General features: G+C 41.2%; 1 protein-coding gene across 1 annotated transcript; it reads right to left on the bottom strand.

Annotated features, from left to right (window-relative positions):
• Positions 1–1,892: 1,892 nt before the first annotated feature.
• On the bottom strand, positions 1,893–16,941 carry LOC124282744 (protein toll-like). The gene is made up of 2 exons (XM_046718765.1): positions 16,818–16,941; positions 1,893–6,998 (listed from the first exon to the last, which is right to left on the bottom strand). The coding sequence occupies exon 2, from the start codon at positions 6,977–6,979 to the stop codon at positions 3,473–3,475; it is 3,507 nt and encodes a 1,168-aa protein (XP_046574721.1). The 5' UTR covers positions 6,980–6,998; positions 16,818–16,941; the 3' UTR covers positions 1,893–3,472.
• Positions 16,942–26,041: the final 9,100 nt, after the last annotated feature.

Genomic DNA, 26,041 nt, shown 5'->3' with positions numbered 1-26,041 from the left:
CCTCTGTAAGAAATACAAAATGAAGCAATTGATAAAGGAAAACTTTTATTCAAGAAATACAATGTTATGTGCGTAGTTGGGTGTGGTGTCTATCTGCTCTGTGTGTGTGTGTGTGTGTGTGTGTGTGTGTTTATGGCGGTGGTGTTGTGTGTGTAGTATGTCTATCTGGTATTTGCGTGTCGTGTTGTGTGTGTGTGTGATGTGCATAGTATGTCTCTGAGACAGGTGTGTGCGCGGGTGTGTGTGGAGGGGTTTATGTGGTGGTGTGTGTGTGTGTGTGTGTGTGTGTGTGTGTGTGTGTGTGTGTGTGTGTGTGGCGGTGATGTGTGTATAGTATGTCTATCTGGCATGTGCGTGTTGTGTTGTGTTGTGTGATGTGCATAGTATGTCTCTATCTGGTGTGTGGGCGGGTGTGTGTGTGTGTATGGGGGGTTATGTGTGTGTGTGTGTGTGTGTCGTGTCTGTGTGTTATCCTCTGTGCGCAGGGAAGGGGGTGTAGTGTTGGTATGTGGGGCTCCGTTTGATGTGGCCATGGTGTGTTGTGCGTTATCTCCGTGGTGTGATGGTGTGTGTGTTTGTATGTACATATCCTGCAATAACACGTCCATAACGCTATCAATATCAGCATTCAGACAGAAGCTGTGATGTGTACTCAGTACCAAGATCATTGTATGTGAGTTGAGTTTTACGCCGCACTCAGCAATATTTCAGCTATATGGCGGCGGTCTGTAAATAATCACCAAGATCGTGGTATCACATGTATTTACACAACATCATACATACACAAAAACGTGAGACTTGTTTAACAAATGTATAAAACAATATTATGTGACTAGCATATATACATTGTTGATGAACAATCACTTTAGTTTGTGTTTATTGAGCCGGAGAAACAGATCCCATATTAATAATATCATGGAACAAAAATCTCACAATGGTTGATGACTGAGAATAACTTCGTCACCTCTTCGTAGCAAATCGCGATAATGAAAGCCACCTAAATATCATAATAGTTATGCAGCGCAAGTATGGTCAAGAACCAATTAATGAGATATCTCTTTGAGGTGTTTCTTTGAAACAGTGTACTAACAAGTATGTGTCATAAACTTGAATAGATGTGAAAATAACAAAGCAGAAATCTGTATAAATCTACAAATGTACAAACCTCCAAAGGCTCCTTTACAGTGACACCTCGTTTGTCCGGACCCTTTAAATAATGACCACCTCCCCCTCCAACCCCACTCGTCCAGACGCATTATGTATATACGAGACAACACTATCTACCAATGTTTCGTTAATCAACATGTTTGAGACGATTTAAATGGAACTACAATAGTCTGGATTATCGAGGTTGCGCTATACAAAACAGACACAGACACAATAAGGCTACGTTGAACAAGTAACCACTTTAACCACTAAACTACCCCCTCGTCCCCAACCATTTGAGAAGAAACATGAGGGTCATTTACAACTGGTAGCAGGTTTACTGCAAACATACTGCAACTAATATCATTATCCCATCTCCATTAACTTGAAAAAAAACACGGGTAATACTGCTCATGTGTTTTATTTTTCAAAATTGGTCAGTAAGTGGACGTAAGTGGACCGCAATGTAGAAAGACCCTGACGTCCAGCAGTGACTAGATAATACTGACTGATGCTAGAAATTTGACTAGAAATATACCCTTTGTCCAAATGAAACGTTCTGTTGAAGTGAGTGAAGTTTTATGCCGCCTTTGCCATATCCGAATGGAATACTTGGAGCACAAGTAGTTTTAATTTTGTTTGTATTGCTTAACACCATACTCAGCAATATTCCAGCTCTATGGCGGCTGTCTGGATAAAATTGAGTCTGGACCAGACAATACAGTGATTAATATCATGAGCATCGAACTACGCAATTGAGATACGATGATATGTGTCAACCAAGTCAGCAAGCCTGACCACCCGATCCTGTTAGTCGCTTCTTACGGTGTTACTGAATGGGTTACTGAAGACCAATTCTAACCCGCATCTCCGCGAGTCTTCGAGTAATTAACATGAGTATTGTAGCAAATCCTGAATTTCTGGTGTACCAGATCGTAGAATCAGTATCTATAGTGAACAAATATAGGGATTATAATATATTGTAAGGTTGAGCACATAATTTCAAACAGAAGCATTCATTCCCTAACATATTATATTCTCTATAGAAAAACCCATGTCGGTGTTACAGAGCATATCATTTTGTTCTGAAATTGCTGATGTTATAGGTTCCGTATTGCTTAGGCAATTTGACTCATCCATTCCCGATTCAGTATGTATATAGTTTTAATTTGTTTTAATTATTTTAAACGCCGAACACTCTCTGTATGTGCCCTCATGTGAGTGAATGAGTTTAGTTTTTACGCCGCACTCATGTCTCATGGCTGATGTTAACGTCACGTGAGTGAGTGTGTGAGTGAGTTTCACGCTTCACTCAGTAATATTCCAGCTATTTGGCGGCGGTCTGTTAATAATCGAGTCAGGACCAGACAGTCCAGTGATCAACAGTATGAGCATCGATCTACGCAATTGGGATACGATGACCCGTGTCAACCAAGCCAGCGAGCCCTCGTGTGCCATTACAGAAACCGCTTCAGACACTTACAGCAAACTACGGTTATATCGAACTTTACGGATCCACTAACTTTAGTTCGTTATAACCGTATTTCGTTATTATATACAGAAAGTAGCCGGGACCTAAAATCAATTCATTATCTCAGCGAGTTCGTTATATGCATGTTCGTAATAAACATAGTTCGGATAAATTCGATTATCAATTGGCTTCCGTGATACGACCGTGAATAAGCCGTTTGGACAGCAACTCGAACCTTGTGCTCGAACACTTATCCACACTGACCCATCTGTGTAAATATGGTTGTAGTGAGAGAGTGAGTGAGTATGGTTTTACGCCGCTTTTAGCAATATTCCAGCAACATCACGGCGGGGGACACCAGAAATGGGCTTCACACATAAATATGGTTGTAAAGTAATGCATAGCCGCATTTAACAACATGAGTATTATATTTCACGTTTTTGTTCGTCTCGTGAGCAAGTGTGTCCATAATTCGCACACATGTGCAACAGATGGTCGGAAGATGAATTATGAGCTGTTTTCAGTGTCGTTTACTGTCAAACACTGTTGTGTCGAACATACGATTGTCTCAAAGTGAACGATTGTCCCTCCGTATTCCTTCTTTCGTCAGTATTACACGGTTGTGACGAACCTTGGATAACTCGAAGTAATTCCATTCAACTTCGACACGACTGCATTTAACTGTATTTCAAACGTATCAAAAGTCACAGTTCAGTTTGTCTTGAGAACGGCGTAGTCTACAATTCCGCAGACGTTTGTCTCAAAGTTAACATATGATGTCACGTTTGTGTCGAACTTTGGATAACTCGAAGTATTAACGTAATTCCTTGCATCTTTGACTGCAAGTTAAATGTTTCAAACCTCACAGTTCAGTTTGTCTTGAGAACGGTTTTGTCTACAGTTCCGAAGACGTGGTTCAACAAATATCCGCAATTTCTTGTGGAAGGCAGCATCCTTCTCACTGAGAGGTTGGTACGTCAACAGATGCTTCACAATCTCCTCATCACACGGAACATTCATCATTCCTTCCCTGACGACCATCCCAGCCAGGAAGGACTTGTCCACCATCTGACGCTCACTTGCAAACCTGAACACGAACAAAATCCATTCATCCACAACCGACTCCTGTGACAGGATGATGATGGTCCTGTCACTGTCCTCAACAGCGTGGAGGATGTTTTCCTGGATCGCCGCCCCAGGGATGAAGCTCTTGTCAGCCAGGATGAAGGTGTGCCCCTCTGCTTCCAAAGGATGCACAATCCTTTCCATCATAAATGGAAAATCGGAATCAGCGTACCACACAAAAATGGTTGACCCTTGCTTTGTGTCTTCAACCAGGTCGGGCTGAGGCAAAGCCGCTGGTTGAATAGCCATTATCATATCAGTGTTGTCCTCGTTCTTGATATCAACATGGATACCATTAGCCGTGACTGTTTGTGTCAAGTCGGTTTGGTCTTCATATGCCATGTTCACTGTTTCCGTTACTTTTTTAGAGTTAACTTGTTTTGTGGGCATGTAGTAAAGTAACCTTTTCAAGAAGTGGTCGCTTGACACATTCACATATTTCCGTGCCTTGAAGTATTTTTGCAGCTGTTCATTGTCAAATATTTTAGGCACAGCATTGTGAAGAATTGGTACCAGAAAATTTGCCTTTTCCTCTCGGCTCTTTTCAAGACCTGCTTCCAGAGCTATCTGCATCATGGAATCGGTTTCGGAGTCTTCTCCAAGAACTAAAACCATTCTCTTACTTGATGCCACACCATGTTGGATATTATCCTGTAAAGGCAGACCAAACTGGAAATCATTTGCTACATCATAGACTCTGTAATTGTGATCGGCTTTGAGTGGATTCACAATATTGTCTTGAGCCCAATCAGATAAATAGGCAGGATATACCACGAAAGCGTCATAGCACATTATTCCACTTGGGTCGTTCTTGTCGAATGGATGTATACCAGTGTGGACATATAGAAATACTTTGAAGTCATCCCAGTGAATGAACAATACTAGTGAGACTATCAACACGAGCAACACAATGACTGTAGGCACTGCAATCGGCACCGCTACTTTGTAGATGGGTATTTCCTCACAAATGAAATCTCCATCAGGAACAGCAAAGATATTCCTTCCAATGTCTTCAACAAAATTAACACACTTGACATCAAAAGAATCTTCCACATGTTCGTGGTTTGTAACTAGCCACTGTTTCATCCACAGCGAATGACAATCACACTGCAAAGGATTACCCCCAAGGTTAATCCTTTCCAAATTCATCTGTTGTATTTCTGGAGGGATGCTTGCCAGGACATTATCTTGGATGTACAATCGCTTTAGCTTCCCCATATTTGAAAGGCATTCGGGATTTAACTTTTCAAGTCCGTTTCTCTCTAAATTAAGTTCTACTAATCTCTGAGTTAGTTCCTTCGCGATGTAAAAGTTCCTGATGTGGTTGTCCTGGAGCCAAAGCTCTGTGTCTCCAGGAGGGAGAGTTTTGGGAGCTTCGGTCAGTCCAGCTCCTCTGCAGTCTACAATATTTACTTTACTGATGGATCGTTCGTAACAGGAACAATCAGGTGGACACTGTGTTGTGTTAGAAGGACAGTAAGTTTCGTCGTCCTCAAGAAGCAGCACTTTTCTTCCAGATAGTTCTTGAGGTTGAGAACACTTCCAAGCATCAAAGGGGAATTCATTTCCATAAACCCTTAGAGGAATGTCAGAAGCACCTACAGTCCCATTCTCCTTGAGTTCCCTCACATAAGTTGTGAAGTTCAGAATGTTACAATCACATCTGATTGGGTTATTATCAAGAATGAATTTATAATGCTTTAAAAGCAAACTGATTTTGATAGGAGTGTATTTATCCGCAGGGGCAAAGGATATCCTTTGGATGTTGCCATTAGACAAGTCAACAGCTCTTAATCCGTCAGAAGGCCTATCCAAATCTGGATTACCGTTACTGACTGAATCCACCAAAGTATATTTCAAACGGTCGAATGATATTGTACGGTCAAGCTGAGAAAAATCAAGATCTGTGACATTGTGCCCTTTCATTCGGATATCATAAAGACTTCTTAACAGCAGCAGACTCTCCGGAATATGTGTTAGTGGATTGTCTTCCAAATCTATTACTTTTAAATTCACCAGAAGTTTCGAGAAGGCGTTGCTGTTGATATACGTTAGCCTATTGTTTTTGAGGTCCAACTTTTCGAGTTCGAATAATCCATCAAACAGCCTATCTCCTAGCAGAGAAAGACCATTGTTGCTCAGATCTAGGCGAACCAGATCATGAAGTCCTTGGAATACACCTGCCTCCAGTTCCTTCAGCTTATTCCCCTGCAGTTCCAGCTTGCGTAATTCTGACGCTTTCTGAAATAAACCCTGGGGAATACTTTCAAGTTGATTCTTTGCAAGATTAAGATATTGAAGACCATCTACCTCATAAAACACATCTGCATGTAACGAATCCAAGTTACATCCAGCCATGGAAAGCATTTGCAGATAGCCTCTGAAGTTATATCCGGTAAGGTTCAGAAATGGGTTAAAATCCAGTCGAAACTCACGCCTATATTCACGAGAGGGCATATCAACGATTCCATACGTATACTGATTCTGGAAGAAGGTGGTTCTTGTTAAGTTCCGTGGAAGATCTCGAGTGCTGTTATCCCATGGAAATTCCGGAGGAACAGTGAAATTGTTTACTGACAGATCCAGTCCTTGAAGTGTTGGCATGTATTGGAATAATTCCGCTGGTAGCTCAGTGAGAGACAGGTTCCTCAAGATCATCTCAGCCATGAAAGATAAATGGTCTTTGCAAGCAAAGAAGACGTCCATATCTAGAGAAGGGTATCGCTTGTTTGAGATCATCAATGTTCCAACTCCGTCAAGAGCGGCACAATGTGCAGGATCAGGAGAAGATAGTAAGGCTGACTGGTAGACAATATTCAACACGGTTACACTGGTGGTATCTGCGATTACATTCAGACTCTCCAAACCCAAATCACAGTTCTGGATTTGAACGTAAGATATGACTTCCTTGACAGCTGGATATGTTCCGTTGATGATGACGTTTGTGGGCTTCCTGCATCCAAATGCGTAAGCTCGGATTCGTGATCCCGTATAGTTTTGTTCATCTTTGAAGACATCTTCAGCCTCAATGAAACATTCAGTGCTATTGGACTCGTCTCTCTCGTCAGTGTCAATGACAATCTGATGAACGTACACGCGTTTTTCCGTTCCGTGAATCATATAGGTAGCGGATATGTTAAAACTCCTTTCAGTGACTTGGCACCTTTGTGTTGATGATGCAGAGGTGGAGAGGATGGAGACACCCGCTATGATGACGTACAGCAGTGGTGTCAACATGATGTGTCAGTGGACAGATCTGTAAGGGAATATAGATACATTAGAGATCATGTCAAATATAACAAACATAACCCCGAAATGTACAAAGGATTGATTGATTTGACTGATTCGATTGATCTGAGTGAGTGAGTGAGTGAGTGAGTCTCTCTTGCTGATATTGGGCTACGGGCGGGCTTCTAATATTAGAAATGTACAAAGGATGGATTCATTTGATTGATTTGAATGATTTGATTGGTCTGAGTGAGTGAGTGAGTCTATCTTGCTGATATTGGGCTACGGGCGGGCTTCTAATATCAGATAGTGAGTGAGTGAGTCTGTTTTGGGAGAAATCGTCGACGTGACAAGCGAGACTTCAATCACAAGGCTACCACTATCTTCACCGCCCCTGATTTCAGAAAAAGCCTGTCGAATTCGGTGGTATAGGCATCCGGACGCTTCAGTTACTGGATCTCTTTGTTAAAATATTTGTTTGTGTGTTTTTTACTTATTCATTCATTCATATTTATTTATTTATTTATTTATTTATTTATTTATTTATTTATTTATTTATTTATTTATTTATTTATTTATTTATTTATTTATTTATTTATTTATTTATTTATTTATTTATTTATTTATTTATTTTATTTATTTATTTATTTATATGTTCAGTGGTACTGGGCAAAGTGTATCCGTCAGTAGACCTCTCCCTTGTGATTGCCGTCACCAGCAAGAGATACCCATCTTACCCATCTTAATAGGTACGAGCCTTTCAATACATTGCTCACTACTGTGGGTAAGTACAAGCTCACGAAACCCGTGACGATCCGGGTAAAAATTGATCCTCTGTAATCCATGCTTGTCGTAAGAGGCGACTAACAGGATCGAGTGGTCAGGCTTGCTGACTTTTCCATGACACATTCCATCGTATCCCAATTGCGTAGATCGATGCTGATGCTGTTGATCACTGGTTTTGCTGGTCCTGACTAGATTATTTACAGACCGCCGCCATATAGCTAGAATATCGATGAGTGTGACGTAAAACTAAACTCACTCACTCACAAGCTCACGACGTTTTGACTGACCAGTTTAGACAGGTTGTCTTACTGAGCGACCCTAAATCCGGTTCGCCACCCGTTGCTCTTTGACGTGTTCCGCCCTTTTGATTGACAGGCCATTCATACAAAGACCGGTTTACATAGACGCACGCGGAAGGTCAAGTGTGAAAGAAGTATAAGCTTGTTATCATATACAGAGCAACAAAAGCCTTGTGTTGTGCTGTAGTGAGGCGTGTGGCAGCTAGACCAAAATAGACTGGGGAAGTTTAGGGGATTTTGTCAAGTTTACAGAACACGGTTTCTAATGGCTTAATAGAATACCTGAATTATTTTATCAGATCTCAACTACACGGAGTGTTTAGGTTCAACCTTGTGCAACGCATAGTCTCCGAATATTCATAATTGTCATGGAAACAAACAATTCCTCTTAAATTGAAAAGGTGAGGTGAGGTGAGGTGAAATTGGGTTTAACGTCGTGCTTGAGAATATTTCGCTCATATGACGACGTGCATGCGTGTGTATGTGTATGTGCGGCTGCTTGTACTAGCCCAGACTTAAGCTGGTTTTATAGTGCTAGCCCACTGAGATACCATGCCGCAGTGAAGCATGAATACCCCACTCAGACACATTATGCTGACTCCGAGCTGACCAGTCCTTGTTGTACCCATTAATGCCAAGCGCCAGGCAGGGACCAACAAGTACCATATTTTAACGTCTTTTGGTATGACGCTGTCGGGGATCGAACCCGCGACCTTCCGCTCTCCGGGCGGACGTTCTAACCACTACACCACGGAGGCGGTCTTAAATAAGGAGTACCAGTACGAAGAGAGATTCTGAACACGAGGAAATCTAGACGTGCTTCATTTAGGGTTTTAACAGGACGAGGCAGAAGGTTGGTCTGTTTGTTGTTTAACGCCACACTCAACAACATTGCAGCTACATGGCACTCAGATCCACAGCGGTTCGAATCACTGTTTGGACAATATTTTTTAAAATAGAAACCTACACTTTTGGAATCGCATATTGTTTTTATATGTTATGATTAACCTATGTTTCAATTGTGAACGAGATTTAAGAAAAGTCCACCGCTACACTAATCTCGTTCAAAATTGAAATATAGGGTCATCATAACGTATAATAAAATATACGACTGCAAAAGTCTAGATTTTTATTATTAAAAATCATTGTCCAGACAGTGATTCGAACCCCTGTGCTCAAATCCCCCGAACTCTGTTCATCACTTGCTTGATAACGGTTTAAAACGTCGCTCCCTTTGTCATAAAGACGTTGGTTATCCATATATCGTTATCTTCCATAGTGTCACAACTTCTAAAAGGCTCTCAATTACGTTAATCACTGGATAGTCTGATGAGACCCCACTATTTACAGAAGGACATGACCCGTGAAGATCCGGGTTGGAATTGGTCTTCAGCAGGGGCGTAGCTACCTTTATAAAAAATAAAAACACCCGGGCTTACATAAGGTTGTTGCTAAAAAGGTTGGGCAAGCCCTCAATAATATCTAAATATAAAGCTTTGCAACCTATCAGGCTTGCACGAAAAAAGGGCTTGCAACGCGCTTGTTCAGTAACCCATGCTTGTCCTAAGAGGCGACGAACGGGATCGGGTGGTCGGGCCCGCTGACTTGGTTGCCACATGTCAGCGTAACCCTTTTGCGTAGATCGATGCTCATGCTGTTGATCACTGGTTGCCTGTTCCAGACTCGATTTTTTACAGACCGCCGCCATATAGCTGAAATATTGCTGAGTGCGGCGTAAAACTAAATTCACACACTCTTTTTCAGAACGATGTCGTTTGGCTAAAATATTGCCGAGTGCTGCGTTAAACAACAGACAAACAAACAAACAAACAAAATACATGTGTCCAGTCCCGGATACGCGGCTATCCGGGTGTGTTCTGAACTTTTGACCGTTACATATTGTTTGGACTGTCTACAGCAGTGGTTGATAAGGAAGCTACGGGACACTGTACTCGAGTTATATACACAGTGTGCGATGACACGAGGGGGCTTAACCCACTTCTCTCCAATGTCGTCTACGACACGACGAGGTCATAGCTAGGTCACCCTGATCGTGAACTTTAACTCTTTCATCCCTTTTGGTGAAATGTACATGTCGTGGGTGTGGCGGTGGGGGTGTGGGTTGTTGATGTGGGTGCTGGAGTTGGTGAGTGTCGTTGTGTGTGTGTGTGCGTGCGTGCGTGCGTGAGTATGTGTTTTCTGTGCATACGCTCGTCAGCGTGGATATGTGCATGACTTGATCATTTATCAGCTTGCACCCTACAGTACAACCTTCTGCCCCATAACATTTGTCATTTTTGGTCGGTTTGACCAATCATAACCTCTTCGAAGATTACCGCTTAGTCTCTGAATATATGTGTATGTGCGTGCGTGCGTGCGTGTGTGTGAAGAGGCGACATGGAGGGAGAGTGAGCAATAATCATACTCCGGGGTTAAAACGAAAAATGACTTCGTTATCTGTAAATAATCGAGTTTGGACCAGACAATCCTGTGATCAACAGCATGAGCATCGATCTGCGCAATTGGGAACCGATGGCATGTGTCAACCAAGTATTACTCAGTAACAACATATATTGTACTGCATGTATCCTTATGACAGGGTCTGTGTAATCTTTATGGGGTTTTCACAACGTCATGATTGATGTGTTTTGTCTTAGACACAGTAAACGCCAGTGTCGTGACATCCTGATTTAAAGGGTAATGTCTGGTGGCGAGTCTTCTAGTAAACCGTATCAGTATGTCGTTCGAGTGGGTGTTAGGGAGTCGTCGTCGTGGTAGATGAATGAGGCACAACGATCGCGACCGCTACTACTACTACTACGACTACTACCACCACTACCACTACTACTACTACTACGACTACTATCACTACTACCACTACTACTACTACTACCACCACTACTACTACTACTACCACTACCACTACTACTACTACCACTACTACTACTACCACTACTACTACCACCACTACTACCACTACTACTACTACTACGACGACCACTACTACTACCACTACTACTACCACTACCACTACTACTACCACTACTACTACTACTACTACTACCACTACTATCACTACTACCACTACTACTACCACTACTACTACTACCACTACTACTACTACTACTACTACTACTACTACTACTACTACTACTACTACTACCACTACTACTACTACTACTACTATGCATACAGACCCTAACACAAATATACCCAATGCAGCCCATAAAATATTCGAATATGTGGCAAGTCTAGATTACTCCACTTTCTGAAAATGAAGAAAGTCTCTGTTCTCCCTTTATTTTATGTTATGGATATTATTTAGATACTATTTTCTACTGTAAATTATGTTCATTTCAGAGACTAGATGTTAGTCGTTTACTACAAGTAGTAGTAGTTGATCCACACATTTGAAATTAAATTGAAAATGAATTTTACAACCGTAACTATCACCAACGGATGCCGGAGAAACTTTTCAGACTTCTGTGTCATTTGTGGAACAAAATAATACAATGCGATTAAACGAAATAAGACTGACATTCAGGACCAGAAATAAAGTTATCGTACTTAACACACAGAAAAACACCAAGTAATATATTTAACTACAAAAACAAATCCAAATGGAGCCTAGTAGTACAATCCCAATTTTATAATGATGAGGCCATCTACACTTGTCAAATTAACTTAGGCTTGATTAATTTGTTTTGTCTTCGGGTCGTCTGAGAGACAGACTGCATGTATATCGCAATGGGGATCGGGAAAACGGTACATAGGCGCTCCCTCTACTACACAACCCAACCCTCATCCATCCAACCCCCACACCCATACACTTTTTTTCCCCTCGTTCCGGTTCTATGACACATTTGGGACAAATGTTGGACAGTGCTTGAAGGCGGTACGGAAGAGGATTGGGGAGGGCGGGTACCTTTAATCTCCACAGCGGGTCCTAGTAACAGGCATATTTTACCTATCCAACTTCTAAAATGCCTCTCAAAGACATTTTTCACCTGGGTTAAGCAGGCAATCAGTGTACATATACCAAGGTGTCAAGCCTGATCGAGGTGTCGTTATTCACCACGTCACACCAACTACATCCGCTACGCACATCACACGGGTGTCATTTTACCGTTATGAATTATGTTGTAATTATATCTTAACACATAACCCTTAATTAAGACATAATATTATAAACTTCAATTCGTTTGACGGACAGTGCCATAGTCTGTCTTAGTCTTTGAACCGCATATAATTTCCCTTCCGCCAGTTCTTTCTGCAATGCTAAAGCTATAAATGAAGCAAGTTTTGATTTCCTCGGGTTCTCCCATCTGACTGGGGCTCCTTGTCAGTTTAAAACATATTGTTTGTTTATGACAAAATTGTATATCTTCAGAGACCAAGCATTAGTATAACAGTGACAGTATGTTTGACGAGCAGATAATATCGATATATAATAAGTACCCACTGTATATCATCAATACAAATGATCTTGGCACGACGTGATGACGTTTATCACGATGTCGACGTGACGGTGTCGACATGAAGCACGATGCGGATGTCGTCTCCGCAGCTGACGCGAAAAGCATCTATCACAGGACAGATCGGACCGTTTGTGTGACATTACCTCGAGGGGGTCACACTAGACTTGCACAAGTCTCTAAGATAATTATTAATAGATTAAATGATAATTACTAAAATATATAAATATCCTTCAAACAGACTGGCGTCTTTACACTGCCCGCTTCAATCTAGACTTGCCTAGAATCCATGGCCATAGCCCTCCGTACAGCCTTGGAGCAAGGCTTGGGTCACACCTACTCTTAACTCTATTCCAGCAAGGTCTTTCGCGAGCCCTGAGGGGGGTCGGGGCGAATGTAGGTCTTCTGTATGCCAAGCTTGACTAAAGATATTTAACTCGGTAACTGAGCTCAATGAATGTCATCGTGAGGTGATATCCGGAAGCGTTGCTTAAGTTTTCATTCATGGGTTTGCCTGGACTCGATTTATTAATATAATATACAATATTTGCAGGTAGCTTGAGTAAACAAGTTAACTAAAAATTTTTGTAAGTCCCTGTCTCACATGTCAATAACGCGAAGAAGGGCATTGTTTCTGCGAAGCATGACACCGCACGCGTGGAAGGTGGAAGGCTGCAATAGATGTTACGCCATCAGAGAAAGTAATAACTTGTGAGAATACACGTATATATGCTACTACAATATGTCACATAAACAGCTTTCCTTCCTTCAAACCACCCATCCCCATCCCCATCCCCACTCCCACCTCCACTCCTCCCCCTTCTCTCTCTCTCTGTTACTCACAAACATCGGGACACGCGGGAAAGAGATACCAATCCGCTGCACTTTGGACATTTATTGAAAAGTTAAGTTTTTTAAGAAATGAGTTAAGTGAGTTAGTTTGGCAATATTCAGCCATATCGTGATTTGAATAAATTAAGATCTTAAAATGGTTTGCACTAAGACACCACTACTATACACACTACTACCATATAGGTTCGACCGCCTCCGTGGTGTAGTGGTTAGAGCGTCCGCCCGGAGAGCGGAAGGTCGCGGGTTCGATCCCCGACAGCGTCATACCAAAAGACGTTAAAATATGGTACTTGTTGGTCCCTGCCTGGCGCTCGGCATTAATGGGTACAACAAGGACTGGTCGGCTCGGAGTCAGTATAATGTGTCTGAGTGGGGTATTCATGCTTCACTGCGGCATGGTATCTCAGTGGGCTAGCACTATAAAACCAGCTTAAGTCTGGGCTAGTACAAGCAGCCGCACATACACATACACACGCATGCACGTCGTCATACGACGTTAAACCCAATTTCACCTCACCTCACCATATAAGTTACATAAACGGCTTTCCTTCCTTCAAACCTCTCTCTCTCTCTCTCTCTCTCTCTCTCATTATTTCATTAGCAATTTAAATATATAACCAAATATGGCATGGCATCATTTCACTGTAGGTCATGTGACCTGGTGTATGACGGCCTGGGCATTTGACCGTTGACCCCGTCACGTTAACAATGAGCGTGCTGTATCTCAGTTATTCATACCAGCAGATAATGTTTAAGGAGATTCCTACTTTATCTGGGACTGGTCTTTGGAGGAGGGGGGTTTAAGTGACGCTGAGTTATGTTTCAGGTGTTAGTGGGTGATGCTCAACAGAGACCGGGTTAACCTTGCTCCAAGGCTGTACAGAATGCTGGGCCCATGGTTGTATAGTAATTCTATCCTTCGAAAAGGCAGGTCTAGACAAGCGGACAGTAGGACCCCAGTTTGTTATTTATAATTTTTTAGAAATTATCATTTAAACTCCGATAATCGGAACGTATACCCTGGAAATATCGAGGATGTTGTTACCTTACAGACTTGTGCAAGTCTAGGAGGGGTTGGGAAGGGGTTTTATGGGTCAGGATGAATCGTGTAGGACAGAGTGTTAAAATATTTTTTAACAATCATATGTTCTTATACATCCTTGACACGATCTTTTTGTCAGATCATTTCACGCCTTCGCCTCCCAAGCAACTTTCTTCACATTCTTTACTTCTGAAGTTTCCATGGTAAAGTACAATTATCCATCATGTTTAAATCCCACCGTCTACATCAAGACCTGAGCCACTTCTTCATCGGGCCTTTTAGTGGGTTGACAGGACGAGTCAACTCGCTCACACCGCGCCTCTGTCTCAGCTGTTGGACCAGGATTCAGCATTAAGTACGGAAAGTTAAATATATAAAAGAAATTCGTGAGTGTTTCATAAGTATCTCGAATGTTTCTCACAACTCCCCGAGCAACTTTTTGTCTGCTTCAGATGCTGGGCAACGAGGAGACCGGGCTGTGACGTTATCGTTGTGGAATGTTTACATATGACACGGAAGACGTTGACGGCGTTCGGTGGAGTTATGGGTTGTAAATTTCAATTTCAAAATTTCAAATGTAATTCAGTACTGGTAAAATGTGTGGATCCAGGAGTGGTGGTGGTAGTAGTAGTGGTAGAGACGTCTAGTAATGAAATTAAATATCGTCCTTATAAGTAATAGCAGTACAAAAAAACATTTGTCATCACCCCCCATTATAATAATCATAAAATAATAATAATCTTCATCATCGTCATGATCATCGTTGTCGCCGTCATATTAAGAAGTAGTAGTAGGAGCAGTGATAGTAGCTGTAGTAGCTGTAGTATTTGTAGTAGAAGTCGTCGTATATTTAAGGTGATGATTATCGGTCACTGTAGATATTTTTTTTAAAGTCGGCTGCTACAAATATGTTTCAGTTGATAGATACAGCACATGAACAGTATTTAATGGCCACTATAATCCGATTTGATACAAAATCCTTAAACACAAGGAATGTTAGAATATGTTCGGTGACATACATTGCACCCGCTCATCTCGACCCACGTACCCCATCGTGACATAGCATGCACAGTACAGTCACAGTGCAGCCACAGTGCAGTCACAGCGCGATAACATGAAATATGCTTGGGTGAATACACCCACATTGCGACCCGCACCCACCCCTATCTCCTCCAGCCCCCACCCCGACCCGTAATACTACACCTCCACGGGGATATTTCTGAATTACTGTGGAACGAGGAGTTTATGCTTCTCACGATAGCCTTGCTCCAAGGCTGTACTGAATGCTGAGCCCAAGGATGTATAGTATTTCAACCCTCCCGAGAGGCAAGTCTAGATAAGCGGACTGACTGACTGACTGACTGAGTTTGGTTTTACGCCGCTTTTAGCAATACCCCAGCATCATCACGGCGGGGGGACACCAGAAATGGGCTTCACACATTGTACCCATGTGGGGATTCGAACCCGGGTCTTCGGCGTGACGAGCCAACGCTTTAACCACTAGGCTACCCCACCGCCCCTAGATAAGCGGACAGTACACCGGTCTGTAAGAGGGATATTATATTTTTTTTAGAAATTATCATTTGAACTATTAATTATCAACTATTACCTTAGAGACTTGTGCAAGTCTAGCTTCTCACTAACTGTTCAACATTCTTCGAAGATGGGGGTGGGGGGGACTGATTATAGGCTAACGCTTAGTCGCTGATTATATATGATTTTGATAATTACAAATAACCCCTTTAAAATTAAAAGAAGCCCCAATGAGTTGGGACATTCCAGAAGAATTCTAGACTAGCTTCGTTTAGGGCTTTATCACTGCAGTGAGGGCTAGGCAGCAGGGGAAATAATGTGGTTTAGGGACTGTGAGACAGACTAGCAACTGACAGGCGCACCGAGTTTTTAACCTGGAAGTACCAGCAATAATATGGTATTAAATGTTAAACGAAAACCCGCATTGTTAACTGATCTTTTTAGTGTAATAAGTCCAATGTAAAAAAAAAGAATTCAAATATTCAAACAAGCTGTATCAGCATTTAATATAACAATTGTAATCAAATATATTCCAACAATACATGGATAAATATCTCCTCAGGACATTCAGTTTGTACATAGCTCCGTAAGTTGACAACGACAAGCCAGGGTACGCACTGCTGAGTTTAATTAGCTAAGATACATAGCGTTCATGTCAGTGTCAGTGAACGCTATGTATCTTAGCTAGAGTTTAATACGCTGGGGGGTGGGGCGATAAAGTTTAGTTTTCAATGCCTGTCGCATAAACATTATGGCTATGCTCTATATGTTATAACAAAATGTCACCCAATAACTTGGGGTACAGTTCGGCTCACGTTTTCTAACACAGTCGCCTAAATATAGGTCGAGACATTTCTTACCTTAACAAGTAATTCATGAATGTGAACATCTACTCCACGATTTGCACGCTGTCCTCCGCTGTGAAGCCGGCATTGTTTTCGTGTGGGAACGATTGAACTAGTGTGTATCCGGCCTGGGCAACACGTTCTCGGAAACAGTGGACACGCATTAGATGACCTATATGATTTACACATATACAGAGGGAAATGGGAGGTCATTGTGAAAAAGTGTATACAAAGGGAGATAACTGCTGCAAGGTAAATCTGTACTAGGCTGAATACGCGCATATCAGAGGTCTAAGGGTGTTTACAACCTCGCCGAAGTATGGCCTATCTATTGTTTTGTTGATTTGTTTGGTTGATTCCTCGTCATTGGATCATGTGTTTGTTGGGTTTTAAGGTGGAGCAAAAAACACATTTCTTGAAGTTCTAGATAGGAGAAGCAAAAATGTATAAATAATTTATTGCATGAAAATATGTTTAAAACATGTTCTCTGAATCATATTGTATGATTTTTTAATTGGAAAACCCTGTTGCTCCTGTTGCTGTTTGATGCTGGTTGTGAAACAAGGATGTGGATTTGGTAAGACTTCCGCCCGTATCCCCCCCTTAATTATAACGACGAGGAAATATTTCTTTCAGTGACATTTTTAGAATTCGGATATGTCTTTCAGTATGTTCAGATACAATTAAAGAAACATGTTAAAACTCATCCTTATCAGATGAGGAATATATTATATATTCAGGTGATATGATTTGACAAGAATGAGATTTAAGGGGGGATACGGGCGGAAGTCTTTCCATATAGTATTGGCAATAATGGTGGTTGTTGAGCGACAGTAGTAATAGTAGTAGTAGTAGAAGTAGTAGTGGTAGTAGTAGTACTAGTAGTAGTAGTAGTAGTGGTAGTAGTAGTGGTAGTAGTAGTAGTAGTGGTGGAATTGGGTTTAACGTCGTGCTTGAGAATATTTCGCTCTTATGACGACGTGCATGCGTGTGTATGTCTATGTGCGGCTGCTTGTACTAGCCCAGACTTAAGCTGGTTTTATAGTGCTAGCCCACTGAGATAGCATGCCGCAGTGAAGCATGAATACCCCACTCAGACACATTATACTGACTCCGAGCCAACCAGTCCTTGTTGTACCCATTAATGCCGGGCGCCAGGCAGGGACCAACAAGTACCATATTTTAACGTCGTTTGGTATGACGCTGTCGGGTATCGAACCCACGACGCTCTAACCACTACACCACGGAGGCGGTCGAGTAGTAGTAGGAGTAGTAGTAGTAGTAGTAGTAGTAGTAGAAGTAGTTGTTTTTGTTGTCTTTGTGGTAGAAGTAGTAGTAGCAGCAGTAGTAGCTGTTGTAGTAGTCGTAGTAGTAGTTGTAATAGTAGTAGAGGTTGTAGTAGTAGTAGTAGTAGTAGTGGTGGTGGTAGTTTTTTAAGTAGTTGTAGTGGTAGAAGTAGTTGTTGTTTTTGTAGCAGCTGTAGTAGTAATTGTTATCAGTGTGGAAGTAGTATCAGCAGAAGCAGTAGTAGTAGACGCACTGGCTGTTCATCTAAGTGCATCTTAATATACCTGACTTTCATATGAAAACTGTGCTCAAATCATAAGCTCATGATAAAAAAATTAAAAGGAAAATTTAACCTTGAAAAAATGAATTATGTCCATTTCGAATAATTCCAAATATGGTCTCAGAATTCAATTTTGCAAAAGTCACTTTAACCGTGACCCTAGAAAAAATATTTCCACACATCGTTTATTGAATATCCTGCGTTTCACAAATGTCACAACAATTCTTCACAACAAAAATATAAAAAATGTTCACCAAAGTATGTTTTTCTTGTTTCAACTTTCACTTGTAACATTATTACATAGACGTGTATTTATTGTAATCTTGTATCTCGGACCAGGAACCCCTTGACTGGATATAAACACGGCCTCCGTGGTGTAGTGGTTAGAGCGTCCACCCGGAGAGCGGAAGGTCGCGGGTTCGATCCCCGGCCGCGTCATACCAAAAGACGTTAAAATATGGTACTTGTTGGTCCCTACCTGGCGCTCGGCATTAATGGGTAAAACAAGGACCTGTCGACTCGGAATCAGCATAATGTGTTTCAGTGGGGTATTCATGCTTCACTGCGGCATGGTATCTCAGTGAGCTAGCACCATAAAACCAGCTTAAGTCTGGGCTAGTACAAGCAGCCGCACATACACACGCATGCACGTCGTCATATGAGCGAAATATTCTTAAGTATGATGTTAAACCCCATTTCACCTCACCTCACCTGGATATAAACACACCGTTAGGCGTGATGCTTGTGAGAGGAGTGAGTGAGTTTAGTTTTACGCCGCTTTTAGCAATACTCCACCAATATCACGACGGGGGACACCAGAAATGTTCTTCACACATTGTACCCATGTAGGGAATCGAACCCGGGTCTTCGGCGTGACGAGCGAACGCTCTAACCACTATAGTCTGTTTGCAGTGAAAACGTACCGATGAATTTCACTTTAAACAAAAAAGTAAATCAAATAATGTGAAATTAAGATTGCGAATCCTCATAACTTTACCTTGCCAATTGAACCTTAAAATCTCAGAATGTTATTCAACTTAGGATAAAAGTTGTTTAAGAAACTATCATAGTTTCAAATCGCTATTATTGGTGTGTATTACAAGGGGGTATGCACATTAAATGAAAACCCGAGAACAAGAAGGGTTGGTTTCTACGGTAGTCTAAGTTAACGCTCATCACGGACCGCACGTGCATTTGTTTCACTATTCCAACTACTGCGCGTACCCCCCTTGTAATACAAACCAATAATAGCGATTTGAAACTATGATCGTTTGTTAAACAACTTTTATCCTAAGTTGAATAGAGTTCTGAGATTTAAAAGTTCATTTGGCAAGGTAAAATCATGAGGATTAGCAATGTTAATTTCACTTTACGTGATTTATTTTTTTGCTTAAATTCATCGGTACGTTTTCACTAGCAAACAGACTATAGGTTACCCCTGTGCCCCCCTTGTGAGAGAAATGTGAAGGCGGCCAGGTCAAAACTAGAGTGCTTTGTCTAAGTCCCTGTCTGGGAATCAGTGGCGCGGAACGAGGTTGACACTTCATCTCCGGGAAGTAAAATATACCATAGTTCACATGTCAGGGCTACATTGGGTTTTCCTCTTAGGAAAGCCTAGAGAGTAGGTAAAACGAGACTCCCACTTGGGAGTGGTCAAAACGTCGTTGTCGTGGGAAAAGCTATGTTTGTACTCGAAATGAGAAATTTTACTTGATATTTTATGGGTCTACAATATCACTTGCCACACTCACCGTGCAAAACAAAATGGATGAGAAACATGGCTTTCGCAACTCTTGATTGATGTAGGTAACGCCAGTGGCAATAAACGTTCCGGTCGTTGACAGGAGACAAGTTTGTGAAAGGCCTGTTGACAGAGTCACGTGTGTTTCAAGTATATTTTTATATAACACATTTCTTATTTGGGGTTACACTTTCTCAGTAAAGAACAGATTCTAATACTTTTGTTGGGTTGAGTCCCAGCCGTGATTTGAACCCACAATTTCAAGCACTTGCTCCTCAAAACACAAAGTCAGTAATCTAACCCACTCAGCCAACGCAACATCCATATGCCACGTTTGTAAGTGGCAATGTGAATTCATATTATTTTTTTACATAGAAACACATGGAAATTTCTCACTTCTTTCGTATTTGACAGCCACCCCATGTCAACACCTAATATTTTTTGCAATCCGCCAGGGGGAGTGGGGTAGCCTAGTGGTTAAAGCGTTCGATCGTCACGCCGAAGACCCAGGTTCGATTCCCACATGGGCACACTGTCTGAAGCCCATTTGTGGTGTCCCACGCGGTGATATTGCTGGAGTATTGCTAGAAAGCGGAGTAAAACCCAACTCACTCACTCGCAATCCGCCAAGCCCCATCTGTGATGCAAAAGTCCTCAATGAAGCCCTTTCAAGATCCGGTTAAGAGCTGGGCCTAGATTTTCGAAGCTGTCTTAGCGCTAAGACAGTCGTAAATGACATACATTAACATTAACTTACGACTATCTTAGCGCTAAGAGAGCTTCGAAAATCTAGGCCCAGGTCTTCAATAAGTCATGCTTGGTGTAAATCTTAAAGATTCAAAGAAAATTTAAGAAGTGATATCGCACTCAATAATTATAGCCCCCGGTGAACAGACAAAAAAAAATATCATAAAGACCTGGGTTAACAAACACAAAGCGATGTTAGCGCTATGTATGTCAGTTAAGACTACCGAACCCCTACGACCTGGTATTAGCTTAAATGTAGGCATATGTAGCTAATTAGAAACATACATATGAATCCTTTCAAAGCTATGTAAGTCTGGGGTTCTGTTCATGCCAATCAACTCGACCCGTGAAGATCCGGGTTAGAATTATTTGTCATCCCATGTTTGTCGTAATGTTATAGGGACTAATTCAGGACAGCCATCGTCCAAATATTTAAAAACTAAAAACTATGTACTCAAGACATGTGAGACTTTATTATTTATATGATGCTAATCTGTATTCTATGCAATCCTTATCACTTCCGCATTGTACAATGACTTCTCAGGCAATTAATTACTGTATATGACATTTATAACCTTTATTGTCATCCCCCTTGGCCGTGTCTGCCATCAACATCAACTAGTCAAGGAAGTGCTATTGTTTTTCTATCTGTCAATTGCTGAGTCATCGCCTGTCCATTGTTATCAAAAACTGTATATATACTTAGTATGCTCACATCTATAGAGTGAAAGAGTACGAGTCTGGTATTCCCACTCTCTGTGTAGGGGCGACCACGAGCAGGAGAATGCCGCTCGTAGGAAACGCCCTGGGGTTGAGCAGGTACTCTACTCACCTCTTTTATGTCTTGTGTATTTGTTTGTCATGTAACTAAAGAAATTTGAGCTCAACGTATTGTCAACGTATTGTACGTATGAGCTAATTCCCCAGTCGACACGTATCCACGCGTTGACAGTACTATGCGACTTATTGAGCCGGGCTGTCAGGCTCGCTGACTTGGTAGATAGATACCATCGTATCCATTGGATAGATCGATGCTCATGATGTCAATCACTGGCTTCTGTGGTCGAGACTTAATGATTTACCGACTGCAACCATACAGCTGGAACAACTGCTGTGCTCGGCGTTACAAGAAAACGAGGCAAACAACCACACAAACAAACAAACAAACATATCACTTTTAGGCATAAACATGTCTCATAGCTCCCGTGCCCATATATTTATCTTTTTTAAATATATACATTTTAAATGTCCATAATAGTGTCTCGGTGGCCATAACTAATGTCCAGTAACTGCTTCTTCATTGGAATATATATACTGATATAAAATAATATATTTGCTTTATAAATAAACTGATGCGCAAAAGAAAGTACACATTGGGATTATTTTCCAACAAACAACGTAATACTTGAAAAGTTTTTCAAGTCACGAATATTGTGTACGCGTTCCCCAAACACCACTATACAAATTTACGTTGGCTTTCGGAAAATGATCTCAAAGCATAAGGGTCGACTTGCCAAGCTTGTTTGATGCATGTCAACGTATCCCAGACAGGAAATGGGTTTCACACATTTTACACATTGGGGGTACGAACCCTGGCCTTCGGCGTGACGAGCGAGCGAGGGCCTTAGCCACTAGGCTATCGCACCAAATATACTCATGCCAATAATGGTTGTCACCCCCTTCAATTTTTTTAATTGGAGAGGGGGTGTGGGTGAGGATGTGAGGTGGGGGTGGGGTTAAGGTGGGGAGGGTTGACAACCATTATTGGCATGAGTACAGAAGATATAAATGTATTTACCAAGTCAAAACATTGATTACACAACAGTCTCGTTTCCTGCTGACTGGGTTCTGTCCTATTGCGCAACATAGTACAATAACCAGTCCAGAATTTAGAGACCAATTCATTCAACTGGATACATAAATATTTATCAGTATTATTTGATACATCTAAGCACTTGTGTATTGCAACACTACGCTCCTTCCAATCCTTGCAAACACGTCGTGCAATGTGCTCTGTCGTACAGTGTGCTCTGACAAACGGACATCTGGAAATAGTTGAAATCTCAAAACGAGGTCCTGCCGCTGGAAAAGTTTGACGGTCTGGTACGGACTTCATATTACATCAATCACATTGTACACAGGGGCAGTCTGTGACGTCTTAGTTAAGGTCATGCTGCCTACACCTCGTCATATGATATAGAAATACGATGCTATTAAAGTTTAAAATTAAAATTAACTTATAAATACAATTGTCTTATGAAACAAGAAATTGGAATTCAGTGTAACCATAGTTGTTTGTGGTGTCTCTTTTCGTTTTCACACGAGAAAATCCGGAGCGGCTGAAAAGTAGTTCATTGTCTGAATAGGTTAATTAGACTCATGTTTCGGTTTGTTGACACTGTGCTCTTTACATGAAAATAGTCCTCATAGTACTTCAAAGTCATCCTCATTCTTCCGTAGATACGTATTCTGCGTCATTCATTTACTTCACTGTTCTTTCACCATCCGATTTGTCACGATCACAAACACTTGTGATGTCATAAATAAGAACGACAGCGCCACCTATTAGCAGTATAGAACGAGATGGTGTAACTTCCGCTGATGTCGTAGAGCCAGCCTGGAACAAGGGAGTTATTGAGTTTAGTTCTACGCCGCTTCTACAAATATTCGAGCAATATCACAGCTGGGGATACCAGAAATGGCCTTCACACTTGTACCCATCTGGGGAATCGAACCCGGGTCTTTGGTGTGACGGTTGAACGTTTAACCACTAGGCTACCTCACCGCCCAGCCTGAAAAGGACTGTCAAATAGATTGTCAGTAGATCATTGCTCCAGACCAGTAAAGTGAGTCAGTGAGTTTAGTTTTACGCCGCTTTTAGCAATATTCCAGCAATATCACAGCGGTGGACACCAGAAATGGGCTTAGCACATGTGTGGAATCAAACCCTGGTCTTGTGTGTGGCGAGCGAACGCCGAGGCTGCCCGCCCACATTTTACAATGGCTAATCTTAATGAACAATTGATGGTGTTAACGATAAGTTCATCGAAGCAATGCGACTATAAAATTCCATTATAAAAGACGGTGGGGTAGCCTAGTGGTTAAAGCGTTCGCTCGTCACGCCGAAGACCCGGGTTCGATTCCCCACATGAGTGCAATATGTGAAGCCCTTTTCTCGTGTCCCCCGCCGTGATATTGCTGTAAGATTGCTAAATGCGGCGTGAAGCCAAACCCACTCACTCACTTATAACATATTTGCTATATATGCCATATACTATCCTTCAAACGATTAGACTCACTTAAAGCACTCACTATATGTTATGTATATATATGTGGTTACATCGAAGATGAATTTCTCTACAACTTAGGAGAACCTACTGCAAACCTTATGTAGATGGGTTGCACGAGGATCATGCATCAAATTGCCGAAAAGCATGTGCAAATATCGTGCATGTGAACAGGCACGTTTTGGTGTGAATTTCACCATTTATTGAACTCATGACAATAATCTTTTCAACGTTACGAATTTGTTTTACATCAGTTCATGTGTAAACAGTACCTTTAAAAAGTATGGAATATTTTGCTAAATCTACTTTAGAACAGTTGATTGAAGTAATGAGTCTAAACTTTTGATGGGGAGTATATCTGCAAGAAATATGTTTGGTGTATACCAAGATTAAAACTTAAGGAGTGTTCGACATGTTCTTGGTTCTTCAGTTAAGTGAAGATGAATCGTAATTCATCATTTTGGAAACAGGACAAAGCTTCAACACGTCACGGAATACTGATTACCATTACCCACCAGCTAAAGGGGAACCGAGCAAGACACACACTCCTCGACAACAGTTTAGAAAGCCTATTCCTCCGCTGATCTTCTCCCCACCGAGCGTGTCGGTCACCGCCACGGGATGTAGGTACAGCCACACACCTGAATAGGCAGAAGAAAGACTAAACCCGTCACTAGAACAAACACCAGGCGTGGCTGAAAAAGTAACTATAGGAGTGAGTGAGTTGGGTTTTACGCCGCTTTTAGCAATATTATTATAGGATATTTATATAGCGCACATATCCACGCACTAGTGCATGCTCAAGGCGCTGGTATTTTTTTCCCTCGATCATTGGATGTCAATCTCAAAGGCACATCGCATTATCAATCTCAACTCCCTGGGGAGTATACAACTCTTGCAGCCACTAGGCGCACCGAGTTATTGTGGCTTTCTCATCCTAACGATATCATTCCAGCAATATCTATGCGGGGGACACCAGAAATAGGCTCCACACATTGTACCATCCATTTAGGGAATCGAACACGGGTCTTCAACGTGACGATCGAACGCTTTAACCACTAGGCTACCCCACCACCCCTTACCTACAGGACGAAATGTAATGAGCAAGGTGCTTGTATATTTAAACGAACATGAAATGGTGATTAAAATTTTAAAAAATGAAATAATCACAAAATGTTGATCATCACAAAATGTTGATCAAAATGACCCAAACATAGAATACTTATTACGTGAAACAAATACGAAATTGTTATTAAAATTATCCAAATATGAAATAGTTTTTAAAATGTAAAAATTACGAAATGGTGACTCAAAAGACCCAAACATAAAATAGTTATTACGAGAAACAATTTCGAAATTGTTATCAAAATTACCCAAATACGAAATAGGTTTTAAAATGAAACATTTACGAACGGGTGATTAAAATCAAACAAACATGAATAGTTATTAGGTGAAACAATTACGAAATGGTGATAAATATATATTATATATGAAGTAATGAAATAATTACGAAATAGTGATTAAAACGACCAAAACATGAAATAGCTATTAACATGAAACAAAGAAGTTATGGTTATTTCAAGGAAACAAAACATCGATCCAAACGGGAAATAGCTATTAACATGAAACGAAGAAGTTATGGTTATTTCAAGGAAACAAAACATCGATCCAAACGGGAAATAGCTATTAACATGAAACAAAGAAGTTATGATTATTTCAAGGAAACAAAACATCGATCCAAACATGAAATAGCTATTAACATGGAACGAAGAAGAACTGGTTATTCAAATGGAACAAACAAGAACTTGTTATTTAAATGTAACAATAAAAAGTGACTATTTCGATAAAATATAAAGGGTTATTTGGACAAAACAAAGAAGAAATGGTTATTTCAGAG

The sequence above is a fragment of the Haliotis rubra genome, unplaced genomic scaffold, assembly GCF_003918875.1.
Source record: "Haliotis rubra isolate DU_JTF1 unplaced genomic scaffold, ASM391887v1 Scf302, whole genome shotgun sequence".
In the NCBI taxonomy this organism is placed as follows: Eukaryota; Metazoa; Mollusca; class Gastropoda; order Lepetellida; family Haliotidae; genus Haliotis; species Haliotis rubra.
The sequence above is the reverse complement of the archived record's forward strand: the minus strand, read 5'-3'. Positions and strand labels throughout refer to the sequence as shown.